The sequence below is a fragment of the Neolamprologus brichardi genome, chromosome 6 (assembly GCF_056152115.1).
Source record: "Neolamprologus brichardi isolate AB-2024 chromosome 6, ASM5615211v1, whole genome shotgun sequence".
NCBI lineage: Eukaryota > Metazoa > Chordata > Actinopteri > Cichliformes > Cichlidae > Neolamprologus > Neolamprologus brichardi.
The window spans coordinates 13,723,520-13,743,159 of record NC_142109.1 but is presented as its reverse complement, the minus strand read 5'-3'; the positions used below and the strand labels follow the sequence as shown (position 1 = coordinate 13,743,159).

Here is a 19,640-nt window from a genome sequence, read left to right as displayed (position 1 = left end):
CATCGCAGGCAGTCTGAGAGATAACTTCAGGGTAATCAGCACTAAGGCAATACAGCAGATAAGAAGCCCTATAAATGTATATATGAAATATGAAATTAAATGTAATAAACTAGGAGGCCAAAACAACAGTTCAATTATTCATGCTGACACGTGGTTGTCTCTTGTACCTTCTTTTTTCTTGTTTTTGCATTTGGAGCGTTGGTGCAGGATTTCTTCGGAAGTTCTGCATTTCCTGTTTGGTTTAGGTGGCCAATCTTGAAAAGGTGTACACACAGATAACAGCAGACAATGAGATTTATAGTACATAGTAAAATGATCTGAATAACTTTAGAAGGTATGTATGAATGTAAACCACAGAAATAGCATTGCATTCATCAAGAAAGGTGTAAACACTTCAAAAAGCTGTTTTGAAACAACAGAATTTAAACAACAAAAGACAAAACTGAGTCACTAAAATAATTTTACGCTGAATCATAAAACTCCAGTGGGTGGTATTGTGAGCAGTGAAGATCTACAGCTGTTAATGTTTTACAAAAATAAATGTTAATGCTTTTTAAATTTAGGTTGAACTTGGTCACCTGAGTTATCAGCAACAAAACGCAAACCACTAAAAAGGTCATCGTCTGCTTCACTGAGTGACAGGAAAAAACAATACACGTGGTATTGCATGTGGTATACGCTAGTCACTACACAATAACCCACATAGACACACACAAATATAGCATTACAAAACAGCTTTTCCAAAACATGCCCATGTTGTGTTGATTGCATCACACAGATTATAGTGCTGTTGTAAAAGCGACTATGTAAGGGAATTTAAAGGGTTCTTGGAAGGCAGACCTGGGAATGCCGGGCATAAACAAGAACACACACAAACACACACAAACACTGGACAGATTTCTTCTTTCATAACAGGTATGAATAAATGCATAAACAAAGACACAAACACACAGGCTTTACTTTCATCCTAGTAAGTGGGGTTGTTGTCTTTGCATCGAGATGGCTGGATGAATTCTTTGTGTCTGCATCTGCCACTTGAGTCTCCTGGTACAAGAAAGAGGACAAAGGAGAGTCACATCTGTAATACACATCTTACATACAGCCAATTAACAAAAGAGGTAACGTCTCATCTTTAATAAAGGCCAGGAAGCTTTTTCTCCAGTCCTTATGCATGGAACAAGAATCTCATATATAAAGTAGATATGAAATATGTCAGGGTAGGTGGGTTCTGCTGTTGTGTTTTATTCTAATAGCTCCTATCAACACAGCTGAGCACAGATTTAAACAGCATGACAGCCTGCCTCCTCAAACACACACGATCACTAAAAACTGCCGTGCACACGTGCTGGCGGTCTGCGTTTTACAACTGGAAGTAAAGGCAAAACCACCGATCATGTGTGCTATGTTCACTGGCATTGCAAGGAAGGTCAGGAGTGTGTGTGTGTGTGTGTGTGTGTGTGTGTGTGTGTGTGTGTGTGTGTGTGTGTGTGTGCGTGTGTGCATGTGTTAGACAATCTTTTCTGGGTGAGGGATTTCCTACTGCTCATCAGTGTCTCAAGTGTCAATGCCCTTACAGGAATTCACAACACAGCACAGGTGCTTGTGATCGGATGATGATATCACAAGAAAAAGGACACGTCTTTAAAGTCTTTGCAGATTTAATTTTAGTGTTGCAAGTAATCTGGACCTTTGGAATTTATTAAGTTGAATTTGATCAGCTCATTTGTAATGTTTGCTTTTTCATGACGTCACATAGGTCACAGACTCAAGGCTTAATGGTGTTAAAAATGACAGGAGAGTGCTATGAAAGAAGAGGCTAAAGGTCAAAACAAGAGAGAGATCCCACCATCAGTAGCTGGTCATCAGATGGCCAGTGTCACGTTTCACATGCCTGACACAGGCATTAATCAACAATCGAGACACTGTTGATGTCTGCACACTGAGATAAAAAAAAAGGCTGGTCTCTAAATTCTGCTAATCATGAGATAGTGGTAAATGAAGCCTTTCGCAGTAAATATTCGGTAGCCTTCTCTACGCCACTCAAAGATTAATTGGATCTTTAAACAATTAAATAATTAATAAAACATGTTAATGTTTTTATTAATTTGTTTGTTTACTGCATTCATATGTAGTCTCTTTGGGTGAAAATTGATTCATTCTATACTGAGTTACAGTTTATATGACTTTTATGGTGACAAACATATGATTAAGATAATACTGTTACACAACATAAAGCACAAATACTCACTGGATTGTCTGGGCAATGCTTTGACACGTAGCAAAAAATACAGCTTTTTTTCCCTTTAGCTCACGAAATGTATACACAATGACATTTAATTTTGGACACCTGGAATATCTAAATTATTATACATTAATAATTTATAAATATGTCAACAACGTGTTTAAAACACGTCAGGGAGGAGGTAGAGATTTGATAGGGTGTTCTTGTCCAATATTTTCATGTGTGTGAGGGTGCACGGGTATGTATATCTGTAGGTTGTGTTTCCTTTGAGGTGTTACCGGAGTTATTGAAAAGGTGTATATGTGTGTATGTGTATATATGTATGTATGGATAGATAGAAAGATAGATATACATATAATTAATAAATTAAAAAAATACATGTAAAATATAATGTAATTGTAAGGAGGTATTTCTGTAGTCTATTGATTACCAGATAGTGGAAAGGGGGTGGGATTAAATAAGCTTATGCTTCTTCCTGCTCCTTTTTGAACATGAAAGTTATTTGTGGTTGTGGTTGCTCGTTTTCCTTTCGTTTTGCTTTGTTTGTTTGTCTCTTTTGAATTCTATGTTGTTGTACTTTTTCCAACATGTTCAAAAGAAAGATTCAATCAATCAATTAAAAGAAACTAAAAATTACATTGTTTATTAGGCAAATACCAAACTGAATTCATGTTTTTATACTCAAAGTTAAGGCCAGCCAACAGTAATTACATTTTAGCTTTAAAAATATAATTTCGACTAAAGAGCTTGCATATGCTGGCAGGATTAACCATTACAGGAACATAAAAAAAGATGTTGGTAATTATGTGTATCTCATAAAACAAATGAAATGGTGATGAAAATAAACCTGAATATATATAGGCAAACCAAACCAGCTGATCAATAGACATCAGTCATCAAAGCAGAAAACAGATAAAAACAACCAAGGACTGAAAACAGCCACCTGTTGATATAAGATCAATACTTCAATAATTTTTACCTTGACATTATACAAGCCTGCTTGTGTAAGCCATCAATCATCCAGGTGACTGGGCAGAAGATGATGTCATAGATGAAGTCATACTGTTTAAAGTGCATGGGCACGACATGTGAATCATTAAAGTTGTCTTACCAAACTGCAAAGCATTGCCCCGACCATCAACACTCATTTACTTCATGTAAACAGTGATCTGTTTCACATAAACACTACTTTCCGGTGCTTCTGTGAGTATACCGCACCTCGGCAATGATAGGCGATGCCTCTTCTTTTGCGTAGTCTTCTCTGTCTGTGTTGGTCTCAAAGATATTGTTGTAGTTCTGGATAAGTTTGGCCATGATCTTGTTACAGATGTTCTGGTTCTTAAGTGCTTCAAATCCAGGAGCCACGCTAAAATAAAATAAAATAAGATGAAATTTAATTGAAATTCTTTAAAGGGAAAGGTCATTCAAATGAGCACCAAATAAATATCCATAAACACTAATGTGAGCACTTTAATAGGAACTACATTCAATGGCCAGTATGTTAGGTACACCTGTTCAACTCCTTATTAACACAAATATGTAATTAGCCAATTGCATGACAGCAACTAAATGGTCAAGATGAAGTACTAAAGTTCAAATCACAAGGGCAAGAAAGCTGATTTAAGTGATTGATTGTTGGTGTCAGATGGATTTGTCTGAGTATTTCAGAAACTGTGGGGATTTTCAAGCACAATGGGTGAAAATGTTGTGTTGAATGCCTCAAGCTAACTCAAATAAACACTCATTACAACCAAGGTATGCTGAAGAGCATCCCCTGAACCCTGCACATTAGCTAAGAATGGTAAATGTAGGCTACAGTTGAGGTTAATCAAAATTCAAGCAGAAGACTCTTTAAACATTTCCTGGTCTGATGAAATTTGATTTCTGCTGCAACACTCTGATGGCAGGGTCAGAATTAGGCATAAACAAAATAAGAACGTGGATACATCCTGGTGTTGGTGTTATGATATGGTCTTTGCACACATAACATCCCGTTATGACCCAAGTGTACCTGTCTTCTGATTGCTGTTTCCAGCAGGACAGGATGCCATGTCACAAAGTTCACCTCATCTCAAACTGGTTTCTTGAAGCAGCGGTTTCAGTGAGTTCACTGTACTCAAAAAGCCTCCACAGTCACCAGATCTCATTCTATTGAGCACCTTTGCTCATATAGCAAAAAGGTGTGCAAAAAGGTCCGACCCAGCATTAATGGGAAGCATTAATGTTTATATTATGCCCTGTTCATGGATTTCTGTAAAGTAATAAGTGTGTGTAGTTTGGTAGAAAAAAACGGTCACTTTCATTAAATTTAAAAAGAAATCAGACATCTGTAGATCTAAAGCTAACACCAAAACAACATAACTTGAATTCATGGGTGGACTATCCCTTTGAACCTGACTATAGCAGCAGCAATAAAAGCAAAAATCTGTACGGAACAAACATGACTAAGCTGTAATCTTGATACTGAAATAGAAAGTAAGTCCCCAAGTTGTCAGACTGAATCCAGCTTCTATAACAAGTTTGTATGATACTGCCAAACAGCTGTGTGAGATGTACACTGGGCTGCGGGCCTATATGTAGGTCTAATTATATAACCTCTACACAGTCTGAAGAGAACAGACTGTACAGTATGAAAGAGTATCCATTACAGTGTCTCTGATATCAGTTTCCACGGGAATCCCGGCCTTAATTAACCAATTTATCGCTGGAGATTCCCGCTGGTTATCAGTCTAGACAACACTACAGTTACATGGTATGGCCTTGTCTTGGTCTTGGTATGGTATGGTCTTTGCACACATTGCAACATAACATAAGTTATTATCAACCATCCCATTATGACCCGAGTGTATCGGTCTTCTGTTTGCTTTTTTCAGCAGGACAGGATGCCTTGTCACAAAGACTGGTTTCTTGAATCAGCGGGTTCAATGAGTCATTGTACTCAAAAGGCCTGCACAGTCACCAGGTCTCAATCTACACAGCACCTTCAGGATGTGAAGACTGGGAGATTCACAACATGGATATGCAGCGCATATAGCAAAAAGTGGGTCCAGCCCACTACTAGCAAATACTATTTTCGCTTCCCACTTTGGATGGAGCAGCTCTCATTTCTAGAAATATCGACAAATTTATTAAACCCCTCAAAATATGACTATCCAGAGTTGGGACCAGGAAGCAGAGTTGCAGTCTTACACGCCTCTCTGCAGCTTCTCTCCTCCTGCTACCCCCCCAAAAACCCATCTCCATAGAGACTGTGTCTGCTTCCAAAAAGACAAAAAACAAACTAAAAACCAGCAACAAACAACATAAACATTTACAAAGAAAGAACAATACAGTATCCACATCTGAACCAAAGAGTAAAACAGTGAAATGTGGATTATTAAATATTAGGTCTCTCTCCTCCAAGTCTCTGTTAGTACATGACTTAATAATTGATCAACAAATTGATTTACTCTGCCTTACAGAAACCTGGTTGCAGCAGGATGATTATGTTAGTTTAAATGAATCAACACCCCCGAGTCATTCTAACTACCAGAAATCTCGAAGCACAGGTCGAGGGGGCGGTGTGGCAGCAATTTTTCACACCAGTCTATTAATTAATGAAAGACCAAGACAGACTTTTAATTCATTTGAAAGCCTGATGCTTAACATTGTCCACCCCAGCTGTGAAACTCAGAAACCAGTCTTACTTGTTATCATCTATCGTCCACCTGGGCCTTACACAGAGTTTCTGTCTGATTTCTCAGACTTTATATCTAATTTAGTTCTGAGCTCAGATAAAATAATTATTGTGGGTGATTTTAACATCCATGTTGATGCTAAAAATGACAGCCTCAACATGGCATTTAATCTGTTGTTAGACTCAATTGGTTTCTCTCAAAATGTAAAAGAACCCACCCACCACTTTAATCACACTCTAGATCTTGTTTTAACATATGGCATAGAAACTGAACATTTAACAGTGTTTCCTGAAAACCCTCTCCTGTCTGATCATTTCTTGATAACATTTACATTTACAATAATTGATTACGCAGCAGTGGAGAGTGGACTTTATCAAAGTAGATGTCTTTCTGAAAGCGCTGTAACTAAGTTTAAGAATATAATCCAGCCACTGTTATCATTGTCAATGCCCTGTACCAACACAGAGCAGAGCAGCTATCTGAACGCTACCCCAACAGAGGTCGATTATCTTGTTAATAATTTCACCTCCTCACTACGTACGACTCTGGATACTGTAGCTCCAGTGAAAACTAAGGTCTCTAATCAGAAGTACCTGACCCTGTGGTATAATTCTCAAACACGTACCCTAAAGCAGATGACTTGTAAGCTGGAGAGGAAATGGCGTGTCACAAATTTAGAGGATCATCATTTAGCCTGGAGAAATAGTTTGTTGCTTTATAAGAAAGCCCTCCGCAAAGCCAGAACAGCTTACTACTCATCACTGATTGAAGAAAATAAGAACAACCCCAGGTTTCTCTTCAGCACTGTAGCCAGGCTGACAAAAAGTCAGAGCTCTTTTGAGCCAACCATCCCTTTAACGTTAACTAGTGATGACTTCATGAACTTCTTCACAAATAAAATTTTTATCATTAGAGAAAAAATTACCAATAATCATCCCACAGATGTAATATTATCTACAGCTACTCTTAGTTCCATTGATGTTAAGTTAGACTCTTTTTCTCCAATCGATCTTTCTGAGTTAACTTCAATAATTACTTCCTCCAAACCATCAACGTGTCTTTTAGACCCCATTCCTACAAAACTGCTCAAAGAAGTCCTGCCATTAATTAATTCTTCGATCTTATATATGATCAACCTATCTCTAATAATCGGCTATGTACCACAGGCCTTCAAGGTGGCTGTAGTTAAACCTTTACTTAAAAAGCCATCTCTAGACCCAGCAGTCTTAGCTAATTATAGGCCAATCTCCAACCTTCCTTTCATATCAAAAATCCTTGAAAGAGTAGTTGTCAAACAGCTAACAGATCATCTGCAGAGGAATGGTTTATTTGAAGAGTTTCAGTCAGGTTTCAGAGCTCATCACAGCACAGAAACAGCTTTAGTGAAGGTTACAAATGATCTTCTTATGGCCTCTGACAGTGGACTCACCTCTGTGCTTGTCCTTCTTGACCTTAGTGCAGCATTCGATACTGTTGACCATAATATCCTATTAGAGCGATTAGAACATGCTGTAGGTATTACAAGTATTGCACTGCAGTGGTTTGTATCATATCTATCTAATAGACTCCAATTTGTGCATGTAAATGGAGAGTCCTCTTCACACACTGAGGTTAATTATGGAGTTCCACAGGGTTCAGTGCTAGGACCAATTCTGTTTACATTATACATGCTTCCCCTAGGCAGCATCATTAGAAGACATAGCATACATTTTCACTGCTATGCAGATGACACCCAGCTCTATCTGTCCATGAAGCCAGATAACACACACCAATTAGTTAAACTGCAGGAATGTCTTAAAGACATAAAGACTTGGATGGCCACTAACTTTCTGCTTCTTAACTCAGATAAAACTGAGGTCATTGTACTCGGTGCTGAAAAGCTTAGAAATATGGTATCTAACCAGATTCTTACTCTGGATGGCATTACCTTGGCCTCCAGTAACACTGTGAGGAACCTTGGAGTCATTTTTGACCAGGACATGTCCTTCAACGCACATATTAAACAAATATGTAAGACTGCATTCTTCCATTTGCGCAACATCTCTAAAATTAGAAATATCCTGTCTCAGAGTGACGCTGAAAAACTAGTTCATGCATTTATTACTTCCAGGCTGGACTACTGCAATTCATTATTATCAGGATGTCCAAAAAACTCACTGAAAAGCCTTCAGTTAATCCAAAATGCTGCAGCAAGAGTCCTGACAGGGACTAGAAAGAGAGAGCATATTTCTCCTGTTTTGGCTTCCCTTCATTGGCTTCCTGTTAAATCCAGAATTGAATTCAAAATCCTGCTCCTCACATACAAGGTCTTAAATAATCAGGCCCCATCTTATCTTAATGACCTTGTAGTACCATATTACCCTAGTAGAGCACTTCGCTCTCGCTCTGCAGGCCTACTTGTTGTTCCTAGAGTATTTAAAAGTAGAATGGGAGGGAGAGCCTTCAGTTTTCAGGCCCCTCTTCTGTGGAACCAGCTTCCAGTTTGGATTCGGGAGACAGACACTATCTCTACTTTTAAGATTAGGCTTAAAACTTTCCTTTTTGCTAAAGCATATAGTTAGGGCTGGACCAGGTGACCCTGAATCCTCCCTTAGTTATGCTGCAATAGATGTAGGCTGCCGGGGGATTCCCATGATGCATTGAGTTTTTCCTTTCCAGTCACCTTTCTCACTCACTATGTGTTAATAGACCTCTCTGTATTGAATCATATCTGTTATTAATCTCTGTCTCTCTTCCACAGCATGTCTTTTATCCTGTCTTCCTTCTCTCACCCCAACCGGTCGCAGCAGATGGCCGCCCCTCCCTGAGCCTGGTTCTGCCGGAGGTTTCTTCCTGTTAAAAGGGAGTTTTTCCTTCCCACTGTCGCCAAAATGCTTGCTCATAGGGGGTCATATGATTGTTGGGCTTTTCTCTGTATCTATGAAGCGCCTTGAGGCGACATTTGTTGTGATTTGGCGCTATATAAATAAAATTGAATTGAATTGAATTGAATTATTTATTACTAACTAGTATAGCTTACTAACATTAAAACTGGCCACCGAGTAAGCCTATCAGAAAATTAAAAACTTGAGCTCAGAAGCCTGAGACACGGCCACATACTGTATAATTTATTTCTGAACATTTTCACATCTGCAAACAGAAAAAGGCCGGGAAGCGTAAACAATTCATGCAACCCAGTTATGTAGACTTATCATGCAACATAGAGAATCACTGTGCAAGGGTACCAAGCTGAACTTGTGCTTTGTATTTTAAATGCACAGGTAAATCAAACTGATTAGCTTTCTGAGTGACCTTTGTTAAGTCAGTTAATTGAAAAAAACAAAAAAAACAAACAAAAACTACTGACTGCCGTTAAATTTGTGGTAACTTATATTTAATTTATAATCATTCACTCTTCTGCTACATCTGCTACTTCCTCACCCTTTATTTTTAGCACTTTATTCTTCAAAACATGAAATTTTTATGCTCTCCTGACAATCTGCTTCTCTACTCACTCAGTAAACTACAGCATCACCTTCTGGCTAAACACTGGATTTTACACTGGATGCCTTTTCTGACGCAACCTTTCCATTTATCCAGGATTGAGGGCGGCACTAGGAGACTATGTCTTGAACCAGTGATTTTTCACGTGTAAGGCAATGTGACAGAGGCAGAGCCCTTGTTTATTAATCAGACTACAAAACTGGGGAATCAACACTGATTCATTTCATGTAAACAGTGAAATTACATGAAAACTCTGTATGAAAAGGCATTTATGCAAAAATACACAACAACAAAACATAGAATCAGCTTAAAAAAAGCATTTTATTTTTAAAGTATAAATTTGAGTGTAAAATTCTCACATTTTTATAAATGAGGCACCAGGTAGAGTGGGTGTAGTGGTTAGCACTGTGCTGGCTAACAGGAGGAGGTCCTGAGTTCAAATCCACAAGGCAAACGAGGCCTTTGTGGATTGGATAAGCAGAAGAAAACTGATGGATGGCCAGAAGGCTGTGACTATAGCTTTCAGCAAGAAGAAATGCCCTCTTTCATAGAGTGATATGGTGCACAGGTGTGTATTTGGACTGTTTAACCACATCTAATCTAAAGAAATGTTTCACTCACTGGAACACGCTGGGTCCAAACACAGTAGCGAGGTTGAGGGCAGTCATGCGGTTGTCCTTGTGGCTGCTCTCCACAAGGGTGAGGAAGTGGCAGAGGTAGTGCAGGAGACTGTAGTGGACATCTGGAAGCTGCAGGAGAAGGTGTCTCACGTCTGCCCAGGTGTCACCATCACCACCACGCTCTACAGATAAAAAAGGTTATAGGATTTTTTTTAATTCAATGTGTGTAGTTTATGAAATCCCTGGCAAACAACCTTTAGTGGAAAGGTTAGTAATGCACTTGTGCTTCAAGTTTTTCATTAACAAGGACATTCTGCTTTGGTCTGTTTACACAGTTAGTTAACAAAAATCCAAGTAAAATTCCAAGTATAATGAATACTCTCCAGAAGGGCGTAACAGCTCAATCCATCATCCCTCTATAATATCTAATCTTGGGTTATGGTGACTTCTAATACCTGAGCATTACTGCCTCAAAATATGTTGATGCTATTACTGGGGGTACATAATTGGGTCAGAGGTGGATAAACGGATACGACTGCTGATCCCAAATGACTTAGTGACGCAAACGTTGTGAGTGTGCACTGTAGGTCTATGTGAATGTGCATGCATGCGTATGAATGTGGGTATGTGAGTACATCTGTCTCAGTTTGGAGACGGGCAGTAATCGCCCAGAGCTTTCACGGCTGCTCTTTTGACAGCTGAGTAAAGTTCAGATTCTGTGTGTGTGTGTTTACCTGTATGTTTATTATTGATGTATTTTAGGGCAAAAAAAGGTTGTGTTTTAACAGATGTATACACTGCACATAAACAGAGGAAAGAGTATACATCTCGTGTTGCATGCATATGTACATACAAAATGTAACCATATACACTAGGTTATCATATACTTTTCCATCAGGTCTGAATTTCTGCTTCAGCAGGATTAGAAAAACTTTCAGTGGTTGCAAAAACATTATAATATAATATTTTTAGCAGCTCTGGGAAAATATAGTAGAGACATAGCAAAAGTATTATAGACAAGTATGTGATGAAATATAGCTCAATGGCACAAAGTTATTTAACTTAACTATACACAAATAAGAGACAACAAAAGGGTTGACTACTGCCATTAAACATTGATAATCAAAATCATTTATTTTTTTTAAAATTTGAAATAAAAAAGATTAATACCAGTCTTAAGTTCTTTGATTTAAATCTGATAGCAATAGCAACTTTTTTTTAATACTTCTAAAAGTTTTGTGATGTTAAAATTTGTAATGCGGAAAATCCTGGCATTCAGAAAGATTTAATAAAAAACCGCTTGGGATTTTCTCTGGATAAATGAATGAAACACACCTGGTAGAAACAAAACAGTTTAACAAAAACCAGCAAAATAATCTTATTCTCCAGTTATCGTCAGGAGCAGCGTCACTACTCAGGCCGACATTCATGGGGTCTATGAAAGCAAAGGGAATGCAGCAGATAAAGTATACACCACTCCCATCAAACGGATTAAACCTAGCACTGAAGCTGGGAGCGATTGCAGATGCTTTTCTTGCTAAATGACTCACTTTACCTTTTATGACCTCAAAGGTTTATTACCAGAAAAATCTGGTCCATCACCCTTCATATTACCACCCTCTCTCACAAGCAAACGCAGTATATAAATGCTCCGCCTGCTGTAGACGACTGCGCGGCTGATCGTAAAATTCACCAGCTAAAGATAGTCTTGCTGATCATCCAGTCAGAGTCATGACCCAGATCTACATTACACTGGAGGGGTGTATCCAATAATATCGACATGATCACATTTTGCCAGTCAAAAAAACAAAAACACTGACCCACACGTGTTGCAGGATATTTTTTATACACTGCCTATAAAAAAATAGCACAAAAGGTAGGACAACATATTGGTGATTTACCTTGATAAAGCTGTATTAGTGCCTGCTGGACTGTCACGACTACCAGACCCCCGGGGAGATCTCTCAGGTACTGTTTGAGCAAGCTGGCAACAGTACAGGAATCAGATTCAGAGAGCAGGTTCACATCACCACCACCCTCCAAATGCTGCTTCAGGGTCTCCACAGCACGGACGTTTCCATTTACCCTGAACAGACCTTCCTGATGCAGTGCTGGAGGAGTTAAGAGACAAAAAATATTACAAATAAAGAAATCCTCACTTACAAGGTCTTGAATGATCAGTCCCCATCTTATCTTATGACCTCAAAGTACCATATCACCCTAATAGAGCACTGCGCTCTCAGACTGCAGACTGGTCTCGACCCTTCCTGAGTCTGATTCTGCCAGAGGTTTTTTCCTGTTAGAAGGGAGTTTTTCCTTCCCACTGTTGCCAAGTGCTTGCTTAAAAGGGGCAGTCTGATTGTTGGGGTTTTCTCTCGTAATATTATAGGATTTTTACCTTACAACATAAGGGGGCTTGAGGTGACTGATGTTGTGATTTGGTGCTATCCAAATAAAACTAAACTAAATCATTATTAAAAATATTTTATTTTTCTTAAATAGTAAATGTAAGTTTAATTTAATTTTTCCTTGGTAGCAGACTTTACATTCTCAGAGAATATAGAGCAATTTGCAGATTTGCACTGTAATGTTGACTTGCAAGGATCTTTTCTGACCCACTGTTACATCCTGGCACTGCTATCAAGTCTGAATTTCCTTCATGTAAAGGCATTTTTGTGACCAAGAAGTGAAATTGTGAAAAATATAAAATCTAAAGGTTTGACCACCTTTTTATTTTTTAATTCTTTATATTGAGCAGATCAACAACACACTGAGAAAAAAATAGCAAGTGACATTCTTATATATGAAAATTTTAATTTAGTGTAACTTAACAGATAGACAGGAATATTTTCTTTTTACTTTATTGCCAAACTCACAATTAGCTGGGGGTTTTTTTGCATGCCATTTTAGTAGTAAATAACTACACTTTTGTATTTGCTGTTAGCATTATCACTATTTTAATTAGTCTAAACGCACTAATAATGCTTTCATTGTGAGTATTTATTACACGGTGTGCTGCAGGGAAAAGCCTGTTCTAACGTTTGAGTCTAAGGTTTATTTTTTAGCACCTGGCGGCTTTTTTACTTCTCATCCGTAAATAATCTGCTCTTTCACGTGATTCAGTTTATTTTGAAAAATCTCAACAGGATCTTGAGCTTTAAGTGAAAGTGAAAGGTTTATGTGGAACATAAACAAGCGGACATGCAATGCTGTTACCGTTGTTGTTGCTAACCACAACGCAGAAAAACAGGCGCTTGTCCGTCCCTAGTGTGGTTATAAATATAAGAGAAAGAGAGAATTTTAAGAAATGAAAATAGCCACTACAGTGACCATCGAAATCATGACAAAATATTGTCGTAAACAGTTTATTTTGCGACACCACGAAACAATAGGGTAAAATGAAAGATAGACGTTTTTATATCGTCATCCGATATATATCGTTATATCGAACAGCCCTAGTCTGTGAACATGAAATTAGCAGCTTAGATTTGTGTTAATAGCTGTCAGTGTTTTGTTTTTGGTATCTGTTTTGATTATGTTGCTAGTTAGCGTTGCTAAGTGCTTGCTAAAACCTTAACAACTGTCTTTTGCCTTATCAACACCTGTTGCTAACCTTTGTCACACTTAGTATTTTATAACAAAATAATAATAATACTATGATAAAATATTTTTAAAAATTCTTACTAAAAGATTTCAACTCATGTTGTAGACCCTTGAAGTTTTGTTTTTAACAGCTAATAAAATGGCACACTAATACCCATAATAATAAGAGTAGTTATTTGGAACTATTTTCTGGCCAAATAATACTATTCAGAAACAAGTGACAGCGTTATTCCCTGGATTATACATTTATTTCTTAAAAATAAATAAACACAACAAAACAAGAACCAATTTTTAAAAAATTAATTGCTTTAAGCACTACTTGCAAAAATGAAATTTGTCTTTCAGGGTGACTTAATGGAGGAAGAAATCTCAAAGGCGACATCCACAGCTCTAACATGTAGGCTATTTATGTTTGTTGGCCCATAAGGAATTATATTATTTCCCTCCACGCTTACCTTACCTGGTTATGAGACAGTCTTTAAATACATAGGCCAGTGAAATGATTGCACAGCGAGTTTAAGTCAAATTAAACACACTCCAATAATTGCTTTAAATGAGGCCTATGTTTTCAGGTGACCTGAGTAGGATATCGTTTTCTTGTAGGGACATCTAGTGTTCAAACAGAAGAACTACAGAAAATAATGTAGGTTAATATAGAAATTTTACAAGTTCTGTTTTGTTTTTTAACTATGTGTTGTTATGGTTGATCATTTTATATATTAATATCTATATACATTTTTTTCTGGAGACATCTGTTGGCTGATCGTTTGTCAAAGCAAGAGCTGTGGATTTGTGTGATTATATTTATTTATTTAGCAACAAATTTGCTTTTTAAATTGTTCGTCTCATTGAAAACTATTATATTATTTATAATATTTAGTCTCTTTTGTTTTCTATATATCTGGTTTTTAGATTATGGTGATGGAAACTTGGGGATTTTTAAGCTTGTGAAAGTGATTCAACTTTGCATTGTTTTTGTCTGCAGCAAATTAAATGATGAAGTATTAAAATGATTGTGGCTGTTTATCAAGAGTAACTAATTGAAGAGTAAGATGGCAAGTCTGTGAGAAATATTAATAATGCATGCAATGACAAAAAAACATTTAACTCTATTTCAGTAGTCTAGTAAAGTTGCTCTGGTCTAATTCTTATCCGGCTCATATTAACGAGACTCAGAGGATTGACATAATGAGGTTTCTGATTATTGTATAACTGATGATTTATTTAGAACAAATTATGTAATACAAGAAAGCCTAGATGGCACTATAAAGCTGTATTTATGTAGTGACACCAGTAGGATTGGATATTCAAAAATCTATGTGCACCATCTTCTCAGCATGCAAGACCGATTGTATTCAGCAAAAACTCAAAGAAATAAAATATAGCCAAAGGTTGCACTTCTCTTCCAGTGCTCTCATGCATTTTTGCCTTACCATGCTTGCGGAGATGCTCCACCATCCTCCGCACCACCAGAGGCACTCCATCCTCCAGCAGCCCCTGGTTTCGCAGCTCAAAAAGAGACACTCCAAACACCTTGGTGTGCTTGGGTGCGACTATCCTGGGTCTCGGGATGGGCATCTGGACCATCTTCTTCATGTCCTCTTTAACCTGCACCGCCGCCTTGTTGTGCTGCAGGGAGAGCAGACAGCAGCAGTCAGACACTGACACTATGGAAACAGAGACAGACATCTTTGTAGACACCTGTTACACAGGAAAGCGCACTTCATCCCAAAGAGTAGAATGTGTGTGCTGCTGCTCATGAAGTGGCTGACTACGCGCAGAGCTCTTTCCGTCACTCTGCCATGCTCTTACAGAACACCGTGTGCTGAGAGCTGCAGGGAAGATAAAGAGGAAAGCTGGCTGTGCATGAGTTGCTACGACAAATATCAGGTTACCTCGCAACACATCTTTGGTTAAAGACATTGCCAGAGTGACACACACACACATATACACACACACATATACACACACACACATGCACAAATAGGCATATGAGCACATATTTAGAGAAGCACATGTGGTATATGCTCAGCTGCCATGAATCTGAATGATAGTAAGGATATCAGATCAGACTGATATAATACCTTAAGAGGAGAGGCTCATTGTACTACAAGTAAAATGACATTTTCCATTGCTAATCTCATTGAGAAATAAATACAAAATATAACATGGAAAAACATATTATTACATTTTCTGATTTGCTACTTATATATAATTGTTTACTTCACATAGGCTATTCAATACATATAGATATAGACCCATATGTCTCATTTTATATATGATTATCACATTAAATAAAGGAGTAAATAGAGCAGCATTTTTCTTTTAGGTGTACCAAAAAATACTAACAGTACTCAGGTAACTAAGAATTGAAGTTAAGTACAGCAGGTGTTTTGATACACTTAGTTAGGTTTTACACTTTATGTACTCTTAGCCAAGCTGAGCCAATTCAAAACCGGAATATAATGTTTACCTGGTAAGATACCGAGGCAAACAGCATCCCTATGGTCTCTGTATCTGCATACAGAGACTTTAAGATACACTTGCTTGTTGTCTGTCTCTGAGAGCAAACCATAACTTTCCAGCAAATTACTCATTCATTTAGCATATTTACAGTCCTGAGCAAAAGTCTTGAGTCACTCCATATTTCTTTAATATTTTGCTTCCAAGGAGCCAAACTTTCTTTTACATTTTTAACATAATCTTAATCTTTGCACATCGGCTGCTTTTTCACTCATTTTCAGTCCTTGTACCTGAGCATTTTCAGAGGAATTTATTTATTTATTTTTTGTTAAACTACTCATCTGATGATGAAACAGGAAAATTCCAGCAACAACCTGACAAAGGACCTGAGCGATGTGTCTGGTCGTTTAGTTCACTGAAGCCTCATCAGAAATAGTCTCAGTGGAAAGACGACTGTCAGAAAGCCATCCTTAAGGAAGGGGAGCAGGGCAAAAAGATGATGATGTATGCCAAATTACACAAAATCTGGACTGAAAAATGAGGGGCAACAGATGTGATAGACTGTCGTGAACATGCACCGTTATTGTTTGAGGCGGCATTTCTTGATCTTGTCAAAACTGATGGAATTCTGAACAAAGAAAGTACCATCAGATTTTCATCTACCATGCAATAACACGTGGAAATCATCTATCTGGCAACGGCTTTATTTTTCAGCATGTCAACGATCAGAAGAGACCTGGGTTAAAATGTGGCTACAATAAGGTCCATAGTGGCACGGTGGTTGTAATATGATTTTTTTTTCCTTTACTCACCACTTGCTAAGACACAGAAGCTAGAGTCATCTGCTGATTAAAACCCACCTCACAGATGGTGCTAAGATGGGTAAGGAGACAAAATCTTTAGCATGGCAGATGCTCCGACTGTGTTAATAACATACATTATCACTTAAATCAGCATTTATAAAGGCTGTACACGTCTTAATAGTTGCCAGACAAGCTAAACACAAACTATCTTCATTAATCTTTAGATTTTCCGCTTGCACAAATGATTGTTTATGTATATAATTGAGTTTATGTGGCCATAGTTGGACCTCTCAGAGTTACAGTCTGGGCTCCTGTGCTATTACTACTGCAGGTGTTAAGGAGTTAAGCTGGTCTGAGCTAAGTCTGACTGTGAGACTGACTGTAAGGGGCCCAACGGAGCAGATGTCCCACTAAATCTTCCTTTACTATCATCATCATGGCAGATAGAAATGAATCGCAGTCTTGCTTCTGAATTCACACAGTAGGCAAACACTGAGATGAAAAGTTTTATAGCAGGTTTTGGGTTTCCCCTCAGCAATTTGAATGCAAACACAATCGCCTCCATTGTTGCTGGGATTCAGCCAAAGATGCTCGTCCCCTCCCTTGTTTTTAAGATATTTTCACACTTCAACATCTGACAGTGAAAAGGAAACTTATTAAGGAAACTTACTAACAAAAACCTGGGGGAAGGAATTGTTTCCCTTTGCTTCAGAAGTGTCTCAAACATTTTCTGCGAGAATCCTTTGGTTTCGACACTTTGAGTGAGTGAAATCTTTTAAAAGCATTGTCCTGTAAATAGACTGCTAACGGTATAACCCATCTAGCATAGGGGTGTCAAACTTGAGGTCTGGGGTCCAGAATTGGCCTAGCAAACTCCTATCCGGCCCACTGGAAGGCTTCAGAAGATGTGAAGGAGGTAAAGAATTTTGCACTTTTAACTTAAGTTTCATAAATTTTATAGCCTGTCCTGCTGACAAAGACTCCCTCACAGTCATTCATACTACACCAATGTAATGAAGTAATACATAAATAATTTAAATGTGGAAAAAACTGTGATGTACTGTTGGAACTGCAATTAATTTTCTTATACTGAGGGGATTAAATGTGCAGTTAAACTACTTTACAATGACTTTACACTCGTCCTGCCAATTTAAGATGTGGCCCACAATGCGAAATGACTTTTCCAACCCTGTCTTGTCTTCTACTTGCTCATGAAGGGGATAGCAAGCCCAAGCATGTGCCTCCACCCCCCACCTCCCTTGTCCCTCCCTCTTTCCCTGTGTGGGTGGCCATTGAAGCAACTGGCAGCAAAAGCACCACAGGAACCCTGAAGCAACAGCTGCAGAGCTCACAGTTACTACTGCAAGAAGAATAACATTAAATAAAATAGAATATCCCGGTGCAGTGCTAGTGACAACTCTTATTTCCATTCGGCAAAATTTCTGGGAGTGATCACATAAGCTTGGAAAAAAATTACTGGTGTTGACTGAAAACATAAAACATACAGTGTTTCTGTTTTTTGGGTTGTTGTTTTTTTTTACAGTTGTTGTTTTTTAAAGATGCTAGAATAAATGTACTGTTGATCTACAGTAAGAGGAAGTACTTTCTTTATATTAGAAGCAAGTAGATTGGTCATTACAGCCCTATGACTCACGGCTTTTTGGTAATAAGTTAGCTGAGTAAGGGAAAGTTAAGATTTACTTTAGGAAAGGAATATTTGTCCCTCCAGGACATTTTAAAGAGACAACACACCCCATCACAAATGAGTTTGTATACAGACACTGAGCAGAACAGTCCCGTTATATGTTCTTCAGCTCTTAATTACAGGTCGATTAGGAAGTCAACTCAAGCTTTGCAGTTTCTACTCACACAGATGGTCATAGCTCCTGCCCCCATTCTCCCACAGAAAAAAACGCCGGCACTCCGGGGAACGATGAGGAGAAAAAGTACAGCTGGCTTCCCTCCTCCGCTCCTCACTCTTTTCCAGGACACACTCTTAGACTTTTCCCAGGGCTGGGAATCTTTTGCGCCTCACACTGAGCCATTCAGATACTCTAAAAAAACACATATAATCCAACCAAGGGGGAAAAAAAGTCTGAGGAAGTCCTGTCACTACCGGCAGACCATGAGCACAGATTAGGGCTTGTCTCTTTCTCTCTTCCTCCCTCTTCATTCCCCCCCTCTCCTTCTCCTAGGCTGAAATCTGAGCCGAGTTTTTTCATTGGCTCAGAGGCCTGGTCATGTGATCAAGGGGGTTAAACCCCCAAAACTTTAAATATGTGCTGCAACATTCATCTACCAGAGAACAGAGCTAATCAGTGACTGGAAGAGAAATGAAGTAATGTTTTACTCGACGCTGTTTTAAAGTGCACGCAAAAACAGGAAACGGCTTCAGAGCCTCATGTCGTTTTATCAAACCAATGGTGATTTTTGTAAAGGTCTATTATTTGCAGCATCTAAAATTTAAACCAACCTTTTATTTTTTTGTTCTTTGAGGTCCTTCTTTTTTTTTTTTTTACGTATGGTTGTGGACTGAATATAACAGATAAACAGCTGGTCAGAGAGACATTAAAATACAACAAGACAGTGGCTGGCAAATTAAGTTATATCAAATGACCATTAATTGTTATTAACCTTGATTTTTTTTAACACTACACTTTTTATTACAGTTAAAATATTCATTTTGACCACAAAACTATAAAGTAAAAGGAAACAGTAACTGCAAGCTTTATAGATATGTATTTTTTAT

The 19,640-nt window shown here is 38.1% G+C and overlaps 1 protein-coding gene across 10 annotated transcripts in view; it reads right to left on the bottom strand.

The window, feature by feature from the left end:
* fam13a (family with sequence similarity 13 member A) overlaps nucleotides 1-19,047 on the bottom strand; it is a 54,169-nt gene extending 35,122 nt beyond the window's left edge. For 5 of the 10 annotated variants that reach the window (XM_035906263.2, XM_035906267.2, XM_035906268.2 and 2 more), the window contains exons 1-7: nucleotides 18,761-19,047; nucleotides 15,059-15,254; nucleotides 11,924-12,133; nucleotides 10,024-10,204; nucleotides 3,461-3,608; nucleotides 952-1,044; nucleotides 168-254 (exon numbers count right to left, since the gene is read on the bottom strand). In XM_035906263.2, the coding sequence (XP_035762156.2) occupies nucleotides 168-254; nucleotides 952-1,044; nucleotides 3,461-3,608; nucleotides 10,024-10,204; nucleotides 11,924-12,133; nucleotides 15,059-15,254; nucleotides 18,761-18,787 (942 nt within the window). In that variant the 5' untranslated portion in view covers nucleotides 18,788-19,047. Of the gene's footprint in view, nucleotides 1-167; nucleotides 255-951; nucleotides 1,045-3,460; nucleotides 3,609-10,023; nucleotides 10,205-11,923; nucleotides 12,134-15,058; nucleotides 15,315-18,760 lie in introns of those variants that run through there. The other 5 variants (XM_035906265.2, XM_035906264.2, XM_087841720.1 and 2 more) reach the window with 5 other exon arrangements.
* Between the last annotated feature and the right edge of the window lie 593 nt (nucleotides 19,048-19,640).